The sequence below is a fragment of the Passer montanus genome, unplaced genomic scaffold (genome assembly GCF_014805655.1).
Source record: "Passer montanus isolate IOZ18808 unplaced genomic scaffold, ASM1480565v1 scaffold25, whole genome shotgun sequence".
NCBI classification, from domain to species: domain Eukaryota; kingdom Metazoa; phylum Chordata; class Aves; order Passeriformes; family Passeridae; genus Passer; species Passer montanus.
This window is the reverse complement of record NW_024367149.1, coordinates 4,877,620-4,896,576: the sequence shown is the minus strand read 5'-3', so window position 1 is coordinate 4,896,576 and position 18,957 is coordinate 4,877,620. Positions and strand designations below refer to the sequence as shown.

The 18,957-nt window shown below is 42.4% G+C and overlaps 1 protein-coding gene across 1 annotated transcript in view; it reads left to right on the top strand.

The window, feature by feature from the left end:
- The window catches only part of TRABD2B (TraB domain containing 2B), a 263,300-nt gene extending 244,785 nt beyond the window's left edge, over positions 1-18,515 (top strand). Inside the window, exon 7 of the mRNA XM_039711862.1 lies at positions 16,245-18,515. Within this exon, the coding sequence (XP_039567796.1) occupies positions 16,245-16,467 (223 nt within the window). The 3' untranslated portion in view covers positions 16,468-18,515. The remainder of the gene's footprint in view (positions 1-16,244) is intronic.
- Positions 18,516-18,957: the final 442 nt, after the last annotated feature.

Genomic DNA, 18,957 nt, shown 5'->3' with positions numbered 1-18,957 from the left:
TGAGGTTTGGAAGGAGCAATGGCAGCTAGGGGATGTGAAAGAGAGAAGTACAGTGGTGGGAAGAAAAAATGTAGAAAGGATGCAATGGGCAAGTTAATTCCCGCTGCCAAGGAAGAAATCTGGGTGAAGGTGCTGTTTGGAAAGAGGGTAGGGACACACACGCTTCAACAGGAAAAAAATTAAGGACAAAGAATTGTTCTCAGAAGAGAAAAAAAAATTCTCGTCCCAGATGTAAGCTCAGCCCTGCAAAAGCTACCATGAGTGGGAAATGAAATTAATTCTCCCTGTAAGTAGAAATGGCAGCTCTCTGATAGCCCAGTGCAGACTGTTCAACCCCAGATGAATGCAATAACATCACAAATATCAATTTATTTTGGAAGAAGCAGTTGTTTTAGGAGGAAAAAAATGTATAGCAGTGATGGATGAAGGGAGACAATACGTAATAAACTACACTGAGTTTGCCTGTACAGAGTGAACCTTATCAGTTTGGATGGAATTTAAGCACTTAGCCTGTTATCCTTTCTTTCAAGACAATGCAGTGATGGAAAACAGAACTCTGTCAACTTAGACAAACTTTTAATTCCACTTAACTGCATCTGAAAGGTAAGTTTCAGTAAATTAATCCAAATTGCTTCCTTTTCACAACACATGGTGCTGAAATACAGTACTTAACTTCATTAAAGAAAAGACTGCTTTTATTTAGAGGAGACCTAGACACCTTTGAAGTCTAACAGGTAAATTGTGGTCAGATGATTTCCCTCCATATGGTACCTTTGAGCTTGAAATTTCCATCACTGGGGCCTTGTTTGTTTAAATTACCCTGTCTGCCTCCCTGGTCAGGACACTGCTCGGGAAGTGCCTCCTGATGCTCATGGGGAGGGGGATCACTGCCTCCTCCAGCCTGTGCAGCCAAGGAAGCAGTGTCACCTTTGCATTTATTTGCCCTGTGTTCAACCAGGGATGAGGACACAGCTTCAGGACTTCTCTGTCTTGCAGGACATGGCATACAAATATCTACAGTCAGCAGAAGAACTTCAGGGTTTGTCAGTTTGGGTACAAGAGCTTTCTGTGATATGGAGTGGTTCCAAAACACCTCCTGGGCAAATGCTCTCTCCTGGTTGCTTTGTGGAAGGGGAACCTTTATAACTTGAACTGGCCTAAATTCTGCTCTTAGTTTGCCCAATTTTTTTGAACCCTGGTGGATATACAGTGTCCAGAAGAAGACATTTTGGGCAGTTCAGCAGTGCATAGTTGGTCCTTCTTCCTCCCAGTCCTGCCTGCCTCTCTCAGACATGCCATCTTGCTTCCGTGAAGGCATCCTCTGCTCCCCCTGAGCAGAGAGCCAAGCGTAGGGAACACTGCATGTTCCCCTCCTTGATTTTTTCTTGCTTCCGTTAAGGCATCCTCTGCTCCCCCTGAGCAGAGAGCCAAGCGTAGGGAACACTGCATGTTCCCCTCCTTGATTTTTTCCTGTTTCCATTTGATCCTCCTTTAAGGTGAGCAGATGGTTCAATGCCTGCTTTAGACAAGCACTGGCTCTGGCAGTTCTGTCATCATGCCCTTTGCACAGCCCCGGGTACACGAGCCCTCCAGTGAAAGTAAAATGGGAGCACGGTGTAACTCAGCACAGTAAAAACAAGAGGTAAATCTCCTGACTGTAACAAATGATATGGTGATGACATATCCTCCCTCCCTAGATGGTTTTTATTGAGGCTTCTTGGATTATCAGGTTGGTCAGAGTGCACAGAATATATTAATTAAAGCTGTGGAACCTGGCCTCAGCACACAGCTCTCTAATGCATCTCAGTAACGACGGGAAGTCCTGACATTCATGTCCAAACCTGTAGCATCTCCGTGCTAATAGACCTTCCCTGTCAGCTGGCCGTGACTGATAACTTCTTTACCCTTGTAAAGTCAAAGAGTTAATTTGTTATCCTCCAGATGGGCCTGAAAAGATGTGCAGCCTCACTTTTACCTGCTAAACACATGAAAAGATCCATGTGTTTTACTTTGTTCTGTTGTTCTTAATAATCTGCTGCCACTGTGGGATGACAAAAACACAGATAAAATTAGACAAAAACCAGCAAAAGTCTTAAATGTTTACTTTCACTATTACTTAAGTGTCTCAGCATCAGTATGAGCAATTCATATGAAGCAGTATGCAAATGGTGTTTTAGTGAAAGCTATAAATACCTGAAAGTAAAATCATTAAAGAACACAGAAGTCTTTTGGAAACATAATTTGTGTATAGATTTCAGTTTTGTTTCATTAAACTAAATTCTCTATTGGTAATGCATTAGGTATTTTATTTTAGTGAAATTTAAATCCATCATGAATATTAAATCCATATTTCTGAAGGCGAACGAGTAACAAAATTGGAGCACGCAAGTTGGGATTTTTGAACAATGAGGTATTTTTCAGCAATGGCTATCCAAGAGCACTTTCTGTTCTTTCCTCCTCAATGCTGATTAAGATTGAAAATACAATGCAAGGTGTTTTATGGAGCCTGTGAAGAGCTTTCTTTTCCTTTCTCATTTTCTACTTCTCATTTGAGATGTGTTGAGTAAAGATAGTCTATAAATATCTATTTATATCTGTCCCAGCATGATGTATTTCTGACTGGGGCTGGACACAGCCCTACAATTGTTAACTTTGTTAAGCTGCCTAAGATATGTCTGATGCAGCACAAACAAAATATATTCTTAGGATTTCTTCAGATTCAAGAAGCATCAGTGGCTGAGTTCAGGTGATCTCTTCCTCTGTGATCCCCACTGTTTCTCAGCTAGTGCAGCCTCATTTCCTCATCCACTGCCAGGACTTCTACAACCTGTTATTTCTTCAGATTCAAGAAGCAGCAGTGGCTGAGTTCAGGTGATCTCTTCCTCTGTGATCCCCACTGTTTCTCAGTTCTTTATCCACTGCCAGGACTTCTACAACCTGTCAACTTTTCAGTTCCATCTTTCTCACTTTCCTGCTTAAATATTCTCTTTCTCCAGTGCTCTTTCTACCTGCCTTTTTAAACTCTGGCTGCACATGCTTGTTTGGGCCCTGGAGAAAGGATTAGGAAGGGACTCTCCTCCATCTCCATCTGCTGCACTCATCTCCACTCTCTGAGCTCACTTTGCAGGAGGCTGTGATCACACAAACACTGCACTTTGCTCTGCAGTCCATCCATGCCAATTAAAGTGGGGTATTTTAGAGCCTGCTGCCTTCAGCAGAATCTCTGAGATGGGGACGTGTCACTTGTATCTCGTATATCCTTGTCACCTGACATTAATGAAGGAAGTGGGAGGCAGAACTAGGCATCCTCTCCTTCATTTTTTGACCAGGAGGTGCATCTCCTCCAGGTTACTTCATCATCTTTGCTTTTTCTACCATTTTCATATAGGTGTATGTGTGTCCAGCTGTACTGCAGACTGGACAGACAGCATGGAATCCATTCTTTGCTAAATTCATGGATATCATAAAGCAGTCCAGGCTCCTTCTGCTTGTGGGCAGTCTCTGTGGCAGTGGCCAGTGCCAAGAGCGTTGGGGTGAACTTTGGTCTAGACACCTACAATAATAAGTCATTAGCAAAACTTTTATGCTCATGCATTGTAACATTTTTATATTTCTCATTTGGCACTAAGCTGAAGAAAAGGTGCCTGTGGTTACAAATGTAGGATCACATTTCTTTTACCTGTAGTTGGTTTTAATGTAGTTCAATACTACCATGGTCAAATAGGTTAGACTTTGTTTAAAGTCTTGAGATTCCCATCCACAACTGCTCAGGCATAAAAACAAGGCTTCAGGATTAGATTTGTAGTACAAAGTGTCTCCTGTAGAGCAAGGCAGAAAAGGAGCTTATTTCACTGGAAGAGTTAACGCTAAGTGAGTTTGACTGTCTTCTGTGTTAATGCAAGGCTTTTTCCCCAGCTATTTTTAGCCTGTTCCAGCAGTGTGTGTCCCACTGAGGTCTGGTATGCAAGAGCTTTGCTGTGAGGTTTGCAAACACTTGTATTTCTGTGTTGTGAGAACAGAGCATTTGTGTGTTATTGGAGCGTGTGTTCCTGAAAGGAAGGGCAGGCCATGCATGTGATCCATGCACGTTTTTGTTGTTGCCTGTGAATAACCATGTACAGCAAATGGGCTCTGGAAGAAAGCTTGTTAGCAGATGTCGTCATGGCCCTTCCAATTTATAAATATGAGCCTTGACATTTATATTTTCCATGTCCAGGGCTTTCACTAGCCAGATGTTCTGAGCATTGCCTTCTTGGAGTCTTTACAATGACTCCTCATGGCATATTATCTATTGCACACACACATACACAAATAAAAGTGATCTGGCTCTTATCAAGCAGATAACACAGGAAAATGCACTCAGTATCCTCAGGTAATTCCTCTAAACCTGAGCTGCATTTTAACACAGCACTACAAAACTCTTTATGTTCACTCAGCTGAAAAATAAGTTGTCTGGTTTAACAGGCAGAGAAAATTCAATACCCAGTAGCACATTTACCCTGCAGTTTAGGGTGGGTGAGGAGTGTGGTTTGTGTTAACTCAAGGCTGACTGCAGTTGCAGACACTAAAAAGTGCTGAATGGGCTCATGCCCAGGCTGAGTCGGATTCCTCAAACACATGAATGGGTAGTAAAGCACCTGCACTCCCTGTATTGCAATTCTAGATACAGAGGTTTTTCCTTTGGAAAGGGAAGAAAATGCCAGAATAAACCTGCGCAAACACCACAGCCCCAAGTTGGAATTTTTTATTTGAGTGCCCTGCATATCTAGCAGTATCTAAGGCCTGAAAATTGCAAATCTGCTGTTCCTCTTAGCAAAGTAATATAAAATCCATAAAATACAAAAAAATTAATCTCCCAGTGAGTTACCGTAAAGAAAGAGAAATGTCTTTAAAATTCAATGGAATTTAATGTCTTTAAAATTCAGTGTTGTGTGCAAACACACAACACTGTCAGTGCTAGGTCAGATGAAAAAGGTAAGGGATATGGGATTTATTTCTAATTCTGCTATTCCCCTTCTGACTAGTGAGTTTCATAGCCTGGAAAATGAAGTGAGGAAAAGTATGACAGGGAGTAAGGCCACATTACTATTGTGGTGGGCAGCTGCTTTATAGGAGGGGTTTAACCACAGTTATATTGTGGTATCTAATAAGACAGATTCATTGTGGAGTGAATCAGGAGGAAATTGGATTCCCGTACACTCCCAGGACCATGGGGTGTGCTGGAGGCTGGAAACCCAGCAGGATCCCAAAGGGCAGCTTTGGTCTAAGTCCAGTTACTCACTGGGATGAGGGAGAAGTAGGATTTATTTGAATTCATATGGTTTCAATGCTGTAAAAGCCGGGTTCCTGCAATTATGAAAATGCCAGGCCAAATTCAGATTTCGCTCAGATCACCTTTTCACAATTCCTGAATAACTTAACTGAACAATGTGAGCTTTATACCTGGGGCCTGAGCCCAGGCTGAGGGAGTCAAGTTGAGTGCCTGGGAGCTGCTGGGTGCCAGGGATGCCTCATGTGGCAGAACCATGGAGAGACGTGCTGCAGACCACGCTCTCAGAAGCTCAGATCTGCAGAGACACTTCAGGGTCTGGGCTATGACACCTGGCAGGGAAGGGTTTTTCAGTCCTTCCAGCCCTGCAGGCCAACAAGCAGCTTTTTATGAGCCACTGATGGCATCTCCAGGCTTTCAGAGGGTTTGGAAGTGCTTGAGGAGAAGGGGTTTGTGCTGTGACTGCTGTCACCGTATTCGCTTTGCCAGCAGCAGGAGAAACCCAAACCTTGTGGCCAGTGCAGCACTGCAATGTGCCTGGTAGATGTGCTCTGTGAACCTTTTTTTTTTATTTTACATGTGAGTCTATTGGCAAGAAAAAGAGGCCAGTGCTTCTATTCAGTGGTACAGGTTTGAATTCGATAGTGCTCCAAACAACAGGTTCAAAGATCTGACCCAACCTTAATTATTCTTACTAAGAAAGACATGGAAAGATACAAAGCAGAGAGCAAGAAAGTGAGCCCAGTGAATTAGAAATAAAAATGTGATACAGACTAAGCAAAGAGAAAAACTGTTATGTAGAGATGGAAAAAGAACAGGGAGAAGGAAAAAGAAAATTAAAATCAAGTGGAAAAATGCAGTATATTGGACATCCATTTAAGCTAGTTTATATTTTGCTTGTTCATTCTGTTCCTTAATACATTGCACAGACATCTCTATAGCTGAAATAATTTTATCTTAGAGAACAGTCTCCGAGAAAATACTTAATTTGACAGGATGTGTTAGGTATTTCCCCACTACCACCTATTCTAAATCATTTTAAAATCTGGAGGGGAAAGTCGATATCTTTTACAGTGTTTAACAAAAAAGTGACAGGGTCAAGTATATACATCTCTACAAATGTATGTGTTCCCCAAGCACATCTAAACATGCATGGTTAATTCTGTGCATCTGCAAAAAATATTTGAGCCATAGGGCCCACACAATGCCAAACAAACACTTGAGTACACAGAGGAAAGGGCAGAGCGAGTCACTCTGGTTCTAATTAATTGAAAAGTTGAGCCCAAGATGTGAAATATGGATTACAGTTTTGACCACCCCAAAAATATAAATTCTTTTGCATGTGGGGCTGTATTGGTGAGAGCAGGCAGTTTGCAAAATACAGACAAAAAACAGATATTCTGCTCATGCTTGGGATTTGGTTCAAAACCACCTGGTTGCAGCTCCATCAAATTAACTCCTTATGCGTTGTGTATCAGCAGGTTGCCCAAAAATCTTCACTGGCGTGGTTTTTCCAATGCTAAGCCCATCTGTGTTTGTGCCCTTGATGTTCTTGCTTACTTTGGCTGCAATAATGCAGTCATTATCTGTCCAAGGAGCAGTGGAGCAAGTCCATGGTTATTTGAGCTGTGATGATGAGTGCCTTAATCACACACACAAATCAGGTACACAGCCAGATGTGTGCAGCGGGTGGGGGCGAGTTTGGGGATGGTTTGGAGTGGTTTGGAGCCCACATCACTATTTAGACTATCATGAGCACATCCTGGCTCAGATGTCAGTGCAGAACTGGTGGAACAAAGGGCTCTGAGCTATCCCCTCTTAGCAAGGGCCTGGGTAAAACTGGGATGCATTATCCCAGCTCTGTGATTGCCTCGTCCCACTGCAGAATCACAGGGGATATTCTTAGGATATTAGAGAATCATCAAAGCATTTCTTAGAAGGGCAAAGGAAAGAGTTGATGTTGTCATCTCCTGTCTCAGGACCACCCAGACACTACTACAAATCATGCGTCTTCAGCTACAGTATCTTGAATACTCTTCACAGGGATTTTAAAGAATTTAATTTCTTTTTTTACCTTTTTTTTTTTTTTTGAAGGATGACATGTAGTTTCCTGATGGGCTGGTTTTAATAAGGTCAAAATCTTTGTTGTTGCCATATCAGAGAGGAATATAACATCTTTTAGTCATTAGATGGGAATGGGGTAATTACTCAGAGGGTGTGCTTCAAAGGTTATTGGTTTTTACAACATTCTGTGTTTTTACACCATTCTGCAGTTGTCTGGAAAGGAGCAGCAGGCCTGATTCTGCCACAGCCACAGGTGTGGGTGCAGGATGTGTATTCACTGGGTTTTCCTAAAGGACTTTGGGGTGGGACATTGAGAAGGGCCATGCACTGTCTCCTCTGGGAGTGAAGAAGGCTAAATCTGGCAGAAATCCTTCCCACAAACTGAAAGTTCACCTCAGAAGAGGACTCTTGAGCTGTGCTGGAGTTGTTTCTCACATGCTCATTCCCTACCTGCTGAATGCATCCTCCTGTCCACCTTTGCCTCACTATGTTCCCCAGCCCACAGGCTGCACTGCTGTGACAGCAAACTCCCTTTCCCTGTCTCAGATGCAGCAGTCCCCACTGCCCCATCCATCCCTGTCCCCTCCCATCCCTGTCCCCTTCTCTGGCCCCACAGCAGATGATCCACTTTGCCTTAACGACGTGACCCACCTGTGGCTTTAGGATGCCCTTGCTCAGCCTCACTGCAGGCCAGTGTCTCTCCAGGGCTGAATTTGTCATCACAGAGAGGTTTTGCAGGTGGCCTGAGCCACTGGGACCTGCAAATCAGAGCGAGAGCCTGCAAAACACTTCAGGTTGTGTTAATGCTGGTGGTGTCACACCAACGCTCCCAGGTCCTGACTCAGAGCAGAGTCAGGGGAGTCGTAGCAGTAAAGTGATTTAACAAGGTTTTGATGGTTCCTCAGTGGGTGACTCGGGGATAAAAAACAAATCTCCTGGCTTCCAGCCCACAGCCCATCCTGAGAGGGGCCCAAAACTGCACCAGAGGAATCTGAGCTGCATCTCAGCATTGAGCCTCCTCCTGCTTACACCATCATGGCCCCCTGGAGCTCCTGATCCAAGTGAGCCACCTTTTCCTCAGTCGTGTCAAACGCCAGAGCCAAGATCCCATGGAAGGGACAGCAGCTGCAGTCCTGATCTGCCTGGTGTTGGGCAGCTGCTGCAGGACTGCAGAGAGGAGTTGTGTCCCACCAGCAGCTGCTTTTTGCATTGCAGAATCAGTTTTCCTCTTCCCCGCCCTGCTGTCCTGATCAGATTTGGGAACCCATCCCTACCAGTCAGATACCACAGTGGGGCCAGAGCTTGGTTGGGATTCAGGAGACCTCAATTCCAGAGATAGAGATCTTTAGAAGCAGCTCATCTGACCAACCTTAGAGTCATGCCTTTGTGGGGAAAGGGCTGTCCTCTGGAGATGTCTTGTTCCCTATAAACTGTACCAGGAAGACTGCTGAATAGCTCTGGCTATAAGCCTGCATGGCATAGCCACAATTAAGGCCACTTTTTAAATCCTACTAAAGGCCAGTCAGCTGAAGGACTGCCTGTGATTCTCTTTGATGGCACATTTAAGTATGCCATCCTTGTGTGCTGTGTCCTGCTCTCCAGCTGCATTTCAGTACCTGGCGACAGTGTGGCTCGTGATCGTGGCATGCTGCTCACAGCTTTCAGAGCCACTGCCTGCTGAAAATTGTGCTTCCCTTTCCATCTTTCCCTTTGGTATCCTGTTCTTTGTCCTAGAGATGAGCCACGGCAGATTTCCTAACAAGCAGGAGTGGGGGATTAGATCTCTGCCAGGGTATTTGCTCTGCCCTTTGTCTCTGCACAGGAGGAAAGCTCACGGGTGCCCACTTCAACAGGGGGAATTCCTCAGTGTCAGTCTCCAGAGGAGCCAGAGCACTGAGAAAAGGCAGAATCAGACCTTGACACTGCTCTCAGATGGAGATGGTTCCCATTTGAGTCCCATCAGGAGAGCTCAGATGGACAGTGAAGGGCTGTGGAAATGCTCAGGTGCTGTTGCTGACCCCTCTGTCCATCATGTGGCTGAGGCTGTGCTGCTCACAGGGAGGGTGGGTGCTGGCACTGTGGGACATGGCCAGAGATCCAGGCTCCCAGTGACCCTGGAGCAACCAAAAAACAGCAAGGAGAAGTCTCTTCTTTGGCTCATGCCAGATCTTCTCTGCTGGCCCATTCCACTGTGTGATAGTGCTTACTCACTCAGACATGCTAAGGCAGTTTACTACACTACTGCAAATAAGCAGTGGCCTCCTCTGGACCAAAAACTGGATTCCCTAATCAGATCCAAGTTGGATTATTTTATTTTTTAATGAACTGAACCTTGTGAAAGCATGAGCCTCTTGGCCTTGGTCCCACAAAGAGCTTTAGGATGTGCTGAGTTGTAAGTATGTGAATACTAGTGCTGGAAGCTCTGGTATTTGCGTGCTCACAGTCCTGCTCATCTGGGAGCACAAGACTCAGCATCCTGCAGGATTTGTCCCTCAGGCTGCATGAACAGTGTCTGTAAGGAAGGTAGTGATGAAGAGATAGATGGGGGGAACAGAGCCTGTGTTGATCTAAAGAATTCCTTCCAGAAACACATGAAATAATAATGCAAACATTTTGGAAGATGGGGATTTCATGTTCCTTTTAAAAGGCTACTCTAGTTGTCTTCAAAGTTAAATCCTTGTGACATTTTTCTAGTGAACTTTTTACCCCCCAACATACTCCTGTTAATTCTTGGTTGAGCACCTATTCTTTTCCTTCAAATGTGTGGTCAGACTTCTTGCCAGCCAGCTCATTTAGACTGCAGCGGGTTGGTCCCAGCATTTTAAGCAGATGTATTTTTCAAATCTTGATGAATAAATTTTGGTGACATAAATAGGCCTGCTTAGTTCCAAGAATAATTGTCTTCACTTGCAGAACATTATTTCTGATCACCAGAAAAATAATGTGATCAGTCCTTTCACATCTGTTCATTAAATAAAAAGGGGGGAAAAAAAGTAGGGCAAATTTTGTTTGAAAAGAAACAGGAAGCATATGCTTAATATCACTTAAGAAAACCCCTAGCCATCATAAGGTTAACATCAAATCACAAATGCAAAACAGTCATTATTGTATTTACTCAAAAATTTTCTTTCACTTTACTAGCTTTTTAGGTTTTCAATTGAAGCATGCATTTTTCAGGTTTCAATCTAGCTTCTTTCATCAGATGCTATTGTAAGAAAGGCTGTCTGAGTCAACATTTGCTTACGTTTATTAAAAATAGTTGTCTTGTGTTTACATAGCTCCTTTGATCCAGAAAAATCCCCAAACACTTTGTAAGTTATACTTGAAAGGGTTACTTCCTCCACCCTGAACAGAACCACGTTGGGACCAAGGCACAGCAGGAGATTAAAAATTGATAGAAATATCACAGTAATTGGGTTGGTCCTCACCCCCTCAGAGAACCAGCAGTTTTCCATGAGCTTCAGAACAGTTCCTGGGAGCATAATGGTGGTTTGGACTTTGGGAGCAAAAAGCAATGCCAATGCTGTCTGTCCTCTTGGAGACTGATTGTTTTTCATGCACTTGGCAGATACAGAGGCAGTGGTACCTACTGCACCAAGCACTGGGCTGGTGGGATCTCACCCACGCCTGTTTCCAGTTTGGAGCATCTCATTCCAGAGAAGACATGGATCAGAGCCAGGGCAGAGGAAAGGAATAGAGGGAAAGCACTTGAGGACTTGCAAAGAAAGGTGGAGGGAATTGTTTGTTTAAAAAAGAGAAGGCTGAGGTGAAATATGGTTAAATGTTCAAAGTACATGAAAGGGTCCTGAGAAGAGAAAAGGAATAAGCCTGTCCATGGGGACAGGACAAGTCATGACCTTACACTGTGACAAGGGAGATTTGGTGAAACATTAGGCAGTAATTCTGGGCACCCCCCCCTCAGAGAACCAGCAGTTTTCCATGAGCTTCAGAACAGTTCCTGGGAGCATAATGGTGGTTTGGACTTTGGGAGCAAAAAGCAATGCCAATGCTGTCTGTCCTCTTGGAGACTGATTGTTTTTCATGCACTTGGCAGATACAGAGGCAGTGGTACCTACTGCACCAAGCACTGGGCTGGTGGGATCTCACCCACGCCTGTTTCCAGTTTGGAGCATCTCATTCCAGAGAAGACATGGATCAGAGCCAGGGCAGAGGAAAGGATAGAGGGAAAGCACTTGAGGACTTGCAAAGAAAGGTGGAGGGAACTGTTTGTTTAAAAAAGAGAAAGCTGAGATGAAACATGGTTAAATTTTCAAAGTATGTGAAAGGGTCCTGAGAAGAGACAGGACAAGTCATGACCTTACACTGTGGCAAGGGAGATTTGTTGAAACATTAGGCAGTAATTCTGGGCACCAGAAATGGTGAAATGCTGGAATGGATGGCTGGACAGACTCTGGAATTTCTATCATTATCACTGGTTTTTTGAGACTGGATGAGGCAAATGTCAGGAGGGGTTTAGATCTTGTTCCTGTGTCTGGGGCAGATGGGCCAGAAAGACTCCCTGGTCCTGACCTGTGTCCTTCTGCTGTGGTGTCCTGTGTGGTCAGATGAACCCTGCTTACATGGATGAACCAAGTCAATTAAAAATTAGTTTGTGACCTCCCTTCAAAGTCGTCGCAAGACAAACCAGAGCAGAAATTCTCTCAGTGTGTTGTTTGTGTATTTCTTTTATTTTTCAGCTTTAAAACACTCCCAAACCACCAAGGTGGTTCAGCACACCCCCAGCTTAGAGGGCTTGGATCATGTAATTGTATTCAGTAGAATCTGTGCAAAAGCCTGTGCCTGAGGCCCCATTTTTTGGGGAAAGTTTTACACATTCTAATGATAGTAAGACAATGTATGAGTAATGCACTGATTTGAAAAAGTGCCCTATTATCTGATCAAAAGAACAAGCTCATGAATATGATACCGCAGGTCATTTGGCTAAAACGTACCTGGAGTCTTCCAAGTTTTTAAAACAATCCCATACACAGAAGCAAAAAAGAGAGGTATGAACAGCCGAGCCGGTGGTTGCCTGTTAACCACAGATCATGTGGAATGTTTTATTAAAGATATTTTTATCAGACACACAAGGCTGAAATACAGAATATCCTGGTCTGGCAAGAGAAGACGTGATAATAATTTAGATTATTATCCCACAGATCTCTGATTCATTTTTATTATTCTCTATGTTCATTTCAGGAACGCTCAAATCCTCCTCAAGGAAGGTTTCTAGTTGAGTTCAGGGGATTCTGCTTCATCCTTGGGGAATGTCGGAGGGTCGGTGAGATCCTACATGCACATGCAAACATGCTCAGAGGGAGTTTGCAGAAGTCATCTCCTGACACCAGGGCCACCTCTTGAGATCAGTTTATAATCCAGCCTGGCTGTCCAGGGCCCTCTGTAATGCCCAGGGAGTGAAAGATCCCAAGCAAGAGTAAGGCCCCCTAGAAACCTGCGCTGGAGTGAGGTGGACCAGCTTCTGGAAAAGCTTCTCTCCCCATTAAAAACTGGGACCAGAGGTTTTACAAGGACTTGTAGTATTTGGTAAAAGGGATAATTCTCTTTAAATATCTCCAAACCACCTTGGCAGTCAGCTAAAAGTACATTAAGAAAATGTTTTTAATGGATAAGCTGTGATTCATTTGCTATTAGCAAATGCTTTGTAGATGTTAGTGGAAACACACTGTTCTTCTCTTGTATAGCACTCAAGGAGTTTTTGAAAACAAACAACCCCACCTAACAGTATTTATCTTAACAAGAATGCTTTTATAAAAGTGTAATGTCTTGAAAACAGAAAATAACCTCATTAACTAAGGAGAAGTGGTCAGCAATTCTCAGGTCCTTGAATAAGGGAGAAAAGAAAATCAACGAAATCCAACCAATCAACAACATCAAAAAAAATCATCCCCACAGAAAACAAAACCAAAACACTTATGGAAGTTGACTAGAATGCAGAAACATCATACAGAGACATAAAATGTTGATTTAAGGCTGCTTTAGGAATCCCTTGGATGTAGCTGGCTGATGAATGGGTTTGTGATGCTTTTGCAGGTTCCCTGGCCAGCCTGTGTGCACAGAACATCCCTGAGGAGTAGAAAGACAGTTTGTGCAAGGAAAACTTTAACTTCACTGGAGTATCAAGCCCACAGAATGTGTCAAGAGCAGGATATGCCCAAACTGGAAGTCGGAATGGCATTTTGGAGATTTTTTTATTAAAATTTAAAATCAGTCCCGCCTTGTAGTTTTGAATCCAAGGAAAACTTTAACTTCACTGGAGTATCAAGCCCACAGAATGTGTCAAGAGCAGGATATGCCCAAACTGGAAGTTTGAATGGCATTTTGGTGATTTTTTTAAAATTAAAATTTAAAATCAGTCCCTTCTTGTAGTTTTGAATTTAATTTAGGGCAAAATTTTGTAGTTCCGTAACAATCAGTACCAAAAGATGAGGACAAACACCTACCCATGCTTACCTTAGGAAACCAGGCATAGGGAAAAACCCAAGTTGTGATCCCACTGTCAGTTTGTGATGCTTTTGCAGGTTCCCTGGCCAGCCTGTGTGCACAGAACATCCCTGAGGAGTAGAAAGACAGTTTGTGCAAGGAAAACTTTAACTTCACTGGAGTATCAAGCCCACAGAATGTGTCAAGAGCAGGATATGCCCAAACTGGAAGTCGGAATGGCATTTTGGAGATTTTTTTATTAAAATTTAAAATCAGTCCCGCCTTGTAGTTTTGAATCTAATTTAGGGCAAAATTTTGTAGTTCCGTAACATGACAATCAGTACCAAAAGATGAGGACAAACACCTACCCATGCTTACCTTAGGAAACCAGGCATAGGGAAAAACCCAAGTTGTGATCCCACTGTCAGTGCTGTCAGACCTGTGCACCACCTCATCACTCAGCAGCATAAATGAGAGCTGGATCAGAAATTGAAGCATGGCTGCGTTTGTGTTGGATTACCCAGAGCGTGCAGTACCTCTTTGTGTCAGAAGTTTGCTTTAATGATGCTTTGTGTTCACTGTGGGAATGATGTTACTTATGTCACAGGAGCTTGGCCACACAGTGGCTAATCCAGTGCCATTCCTGCCGGGCAGATTGGAAGCAGCAGCATTAGTTTATCGCAGATCAGCTCTTGTGTTAAGTGACTGCAGCAATTCTGATGCAATATAGCAGAAACTCTAAAGCTGGGTGTCTTATATCATCACGTCAAGACATAAACCAACCACTCACCATGGGAATTCAGAGAACTTTCTCCAACAAGCCTTGATTTCAGAGTTCTCTGTTCACAGCAGTTTGTTGCTCTGGAACAAGCACTGCTCCTCAGTGTCAGAATCCTAATTCTGCTTAGATGGATTATCTGCTCCCATGAAGCAAATTTTATGTCTTTATTGAAGACTGCCTTCTCTTTTTACTGTAATTCATTTTACATTAGTTCAGATCACTTCTAACTGCAGAACAACTGTCCCACCCAGAAGCTGTGGTGACAGTATAAAGGATGAGGGAAGAAATGAAGTGACTTCTCCCAAAACTCGGGGTGAAGTGTAATGTGCAGGGATTGTCCATGGGATTTGATGTTGACCAATGCCCTCTACAGGGTGGGCTCTGGTCTTCTCAGTTTGTGATTGACTCAGCACATTTGAAGCATCTCAGCTAAAATCCATCTTGGTATTGCTTAGACAGAATAAGACAAAAGCTTTTAGTCCTTCTAAATTCTGTTTCTGTGCAGGAATCTGAAGTAAGATGTTATTCCTTTCATCTGATATTATGCAAGACAAAACCTTTTCCTTCCAAGGTCAAGATCCTGGATACTGTAGCTAAATATTTATAGGACTGCATAACTTCTTACCCCATTAAAAAATTATATGAAGGTCATTTTCAGTGCCTCCAAATCTCCCTTATGGAAGATTTAGAGAATCTACAGGTATTAGTGTCACTTTTTTTTTTTTTTTCAGGGGCCCTTGCCGTTTTTCTCCTCACTTCTCAGCAGAATGTCTTGGGTTTAAGTCCAAAATCCACCCTGTGCAGTTTGTATGCTTGGTTGTGCTGCTCCCTGACAACTGGGGGATTATGGATCATCCAATAATGGATGCAATGGGGGCATTTTTTGAAATGGAGATTACAGTTTAAACTTCCAAATCAATCGTAAATGGACCTTTTTGACCCCCAGTGTCATGGGAGTCATGATGAATTCCAACCTGCAAATTCAAATCAAAGTACTAACTCAAGCTACAATCAATAAGCAATCACACTGCTATTGAGGCAAATCCACAGTCAGGGAAACCTAACAGCAACTGAGTCTGGTTTTGGCTTTGTGATTTGATCCAAAATGGCTTAAAGCCAGGAAAAGAAATGAACCTGCTCATTCTCCCATGCTCAAGGTTATCAGCTGTGTAAGGGGATCCTGGGAAGTTCTTTAAGGCTTGTGAAACAGGGAAGGAATGTATCCTGGACCCTCCTGGTCACTCAGGATGTGGTTCATGGAGCGTAAGACACATCACTGCGACATGGCAGAGTTTCAGACCTTTGGTGGGGAGAAAGATCAATAAGAGCAAGGTCATCCTGGGTCAGCATGAGGATACATTTAGCACCATTTCTGATGCTGGCCAGTAATGTGTTTAGTATTCCAACAGTAATGGATGCTTTAAAATGGAGTGCAGTATGTCAGATGCATTAAGACCAGTCCTTCCTTTGTATTTTGTCAGCAGCCAGAAGCTGAGGGACATCCTGGATCAGAGCTGTTTCCACATCATCACAGTTATCAGTCTCTGGCTCCCTCCCTGCTGTCTAATGGATGATGATGATGATGATGATGATGATGATAATAGTTGGAATTGCCACGGTGGTTGCCAGTTCACAGAGTAGAGATAACGGCTCTCCTGTTTAATTTCCTTCTCTTGTGTTTTCTTCCAGCACCACCACGTTGCCTTCCTATATCAGGATAACCAATGGCTACATCACGGTCAAACCTCCCATCTGGATTTCCAACCAGCTGGATCAGCGGCCGCGTCCCGAGCGCCCCTCCCAGCCCCAGCCCACCAGCTCAGCCCCAGCCAGCCTTTCATGGCCATCAGTAACATTTCCTCTCTGCATGGCCGTAGCTTCTTTTCTCCTGAGCCTGCTGCAGCCCTCCTGACCACATTATATTACACGCAGTCCCTTGGAATAGAGAGATAATTTATGAACAAATTGGAGTTTAAGACAAGTTACAAGCTGGACCTTCTCAGTGACTCAGTAGTGCCTTCTAGCTGATTTTGTCTCTTTGCCCAGATACATTTTGAAACTCTAAAGCTTTATTGTAACACTGACTTACATCTTCTTTTTGTAGAAGGATCTTTATTTCCCATAGTGCTATGGGGTTTTGTAAAATATACATGTTCATATAAAGAAAAAAAAAGAAAAAGAAAAATGTATTTATTCGACTGGTAAACTTATTTTTCTTGTTGTATATGTTAATAACATCCCTATTAATCAGTAGCGATGGTGAAACAGATAAATTAATATTTTCTATATTTGTTTTCTGACAATTCTGCAAATGTCTGAACTGACACCAAATGAATGCTTTCTTTGTTTCTTTAACCATTACATTTTACAGCAGCTGTCCAATAAGTACATTTCTGCTAAACTTCTTTATTTTACTTCTTTTATCTCATTAGCATATCTTACACTGAATAAAGCAGATCCTGCTCTCTGCGGCCTGTGCCCTTTAGAAAAATACGTGCATTCTTAACTCATTAGCTGCCACAATCTAAAATACCAGTTATTCTTACATGACTAAGTAAGTCATTATTCACAATAATCCTTTACATTACCCCTGTTTTCTTTAACTAAACTATTTAACTTCTTCAGAAATTACCAGTTTCCCCCTTTGCCCTGAAATTAATTCACCAGCTAACGCATATTAAGACACCCTTTTCTTAATAAAAAATTGCTTTCAAAGTCTGGAATAATCCTACTTGGAATTCTTTTCTTCTCTCCCTCATTTTATATAAGTATAAGCCTACAACCTTTTCGAGCATAAATGAGAAGAGAGCTTGGTCTGCCTATAGATTATAAAGATGTAGTGTCCTGCTAATCTATAGAACTCCTTTGTACCAGTTGTATTAATGGTCGTGGACAACCTGGAGGCAAAAAACATCACAAATTCCTCTTTCTCTCGCTACCATGAGCTGACAGAGCTGATATCTCTGTGCTGAAATAATTATGTCTTGTCCAAAATCTGCTCAACACCACAGGAATCAAACTAACCCCCATCTTATGGAGACATGCAGAACATTCTTCCATTTCTAAACTATGGTATCTGACTTAGATGGAAAAGTTATGACACCTTACCCTCACTGAAAAATGTGCTCTCTATCCAAACAGCTGATGTTGAGGAATGAGATTTACATCATCTATGCGCAAAAATCCCAGTACCATCTTTAAAATTATTATGTTTAAAAAGGCATGGAGATGTTTTTTTCACTACCAGAACAGGATGAAAAATCTCTTTGGATACATGAGTTTATAAAATGAGTTTTGGTTAAAATTGTGGGTTTGTTTCCTAAGTCATCTGCAAACCAAAAATCAAAACTGTGTGATGAAAACATCTAATTTAAAAGTCTCCAAATCAGAAAAATACAATACAAGCTTTTCTTTAAAAGTACTAAGAAAAGCAGTGCTTCTTCACTTTCAAAAGAAAGATAATGATGACAATTTTAACAATGTCACTGGTAAAATTCTGGCTGAAAACAACCCTGTAAGTTTCCCAGCAGCCCTACAGCCTGGTCTCTGGAGCTGCAGATGATTCCATGCAATCTGCAAGACTCTGCAGTGAGAGAGAGTTCAGAATTCACAGTTTGCTTGTTGTCATACCAGTTATTTCATGAAAGTAAGTTAGAAAGTAACTAGGCCACAAAAATCACATGATTTCCTGGTGAAATACTGAGCATTTCCATCGTGCATCCCAGCCCATTGCCTTGCAAAGGCCAGGACAATACAGGTAATTTCTTTTTAACTTACTGGACACCATGATCCCCAGACTTTGCTCTATTTTTGACAGCAGATTCTGCAGGTTTCTGGTCAATTTAAGTGGGAAATAGCACAGAGTGTTATAAGCTTCCCCCAACAGTTGATAAGGCTGAATGGAAAACTTTGAGCTTTGCCCCAAATGTGAGATTCAAACAGACCCCGTGCATACTTTCATATTGTGTATTTTGGCTAGGGTTTTGTAAAATATACATGTTCATATAAAGAAAAAAAAAGAAAAAGAAAAATGTATTTATTCGACTGGTAAACTTATTTTTCTTGTTGTATATGTTAATAACATCCCTATTAATCAGTAGCGATGGTGAAACAGATAAATTAATATTTTCTATATTTGTTTTCTGACAATTCTGCAAATGTCTGAACTGACACCAAATGAATGCTTTCTTTGTTTCTTTAACCATTACATTTTACAGCAGCTGTCCAATAAGTACATTTCTGCTAAACTTCTTTATTTTACTTCTTTTATCTCATTAGCATATCTTACACTGAATAAAGCAGATCCTGCTCTCTGCGGCCTGTGCCCTTTAGAAAAATACGTGCATTCTTAACTCATTAGCTGCCACAATCTAAAATACCAGTTATTCTTACATGACTAAGT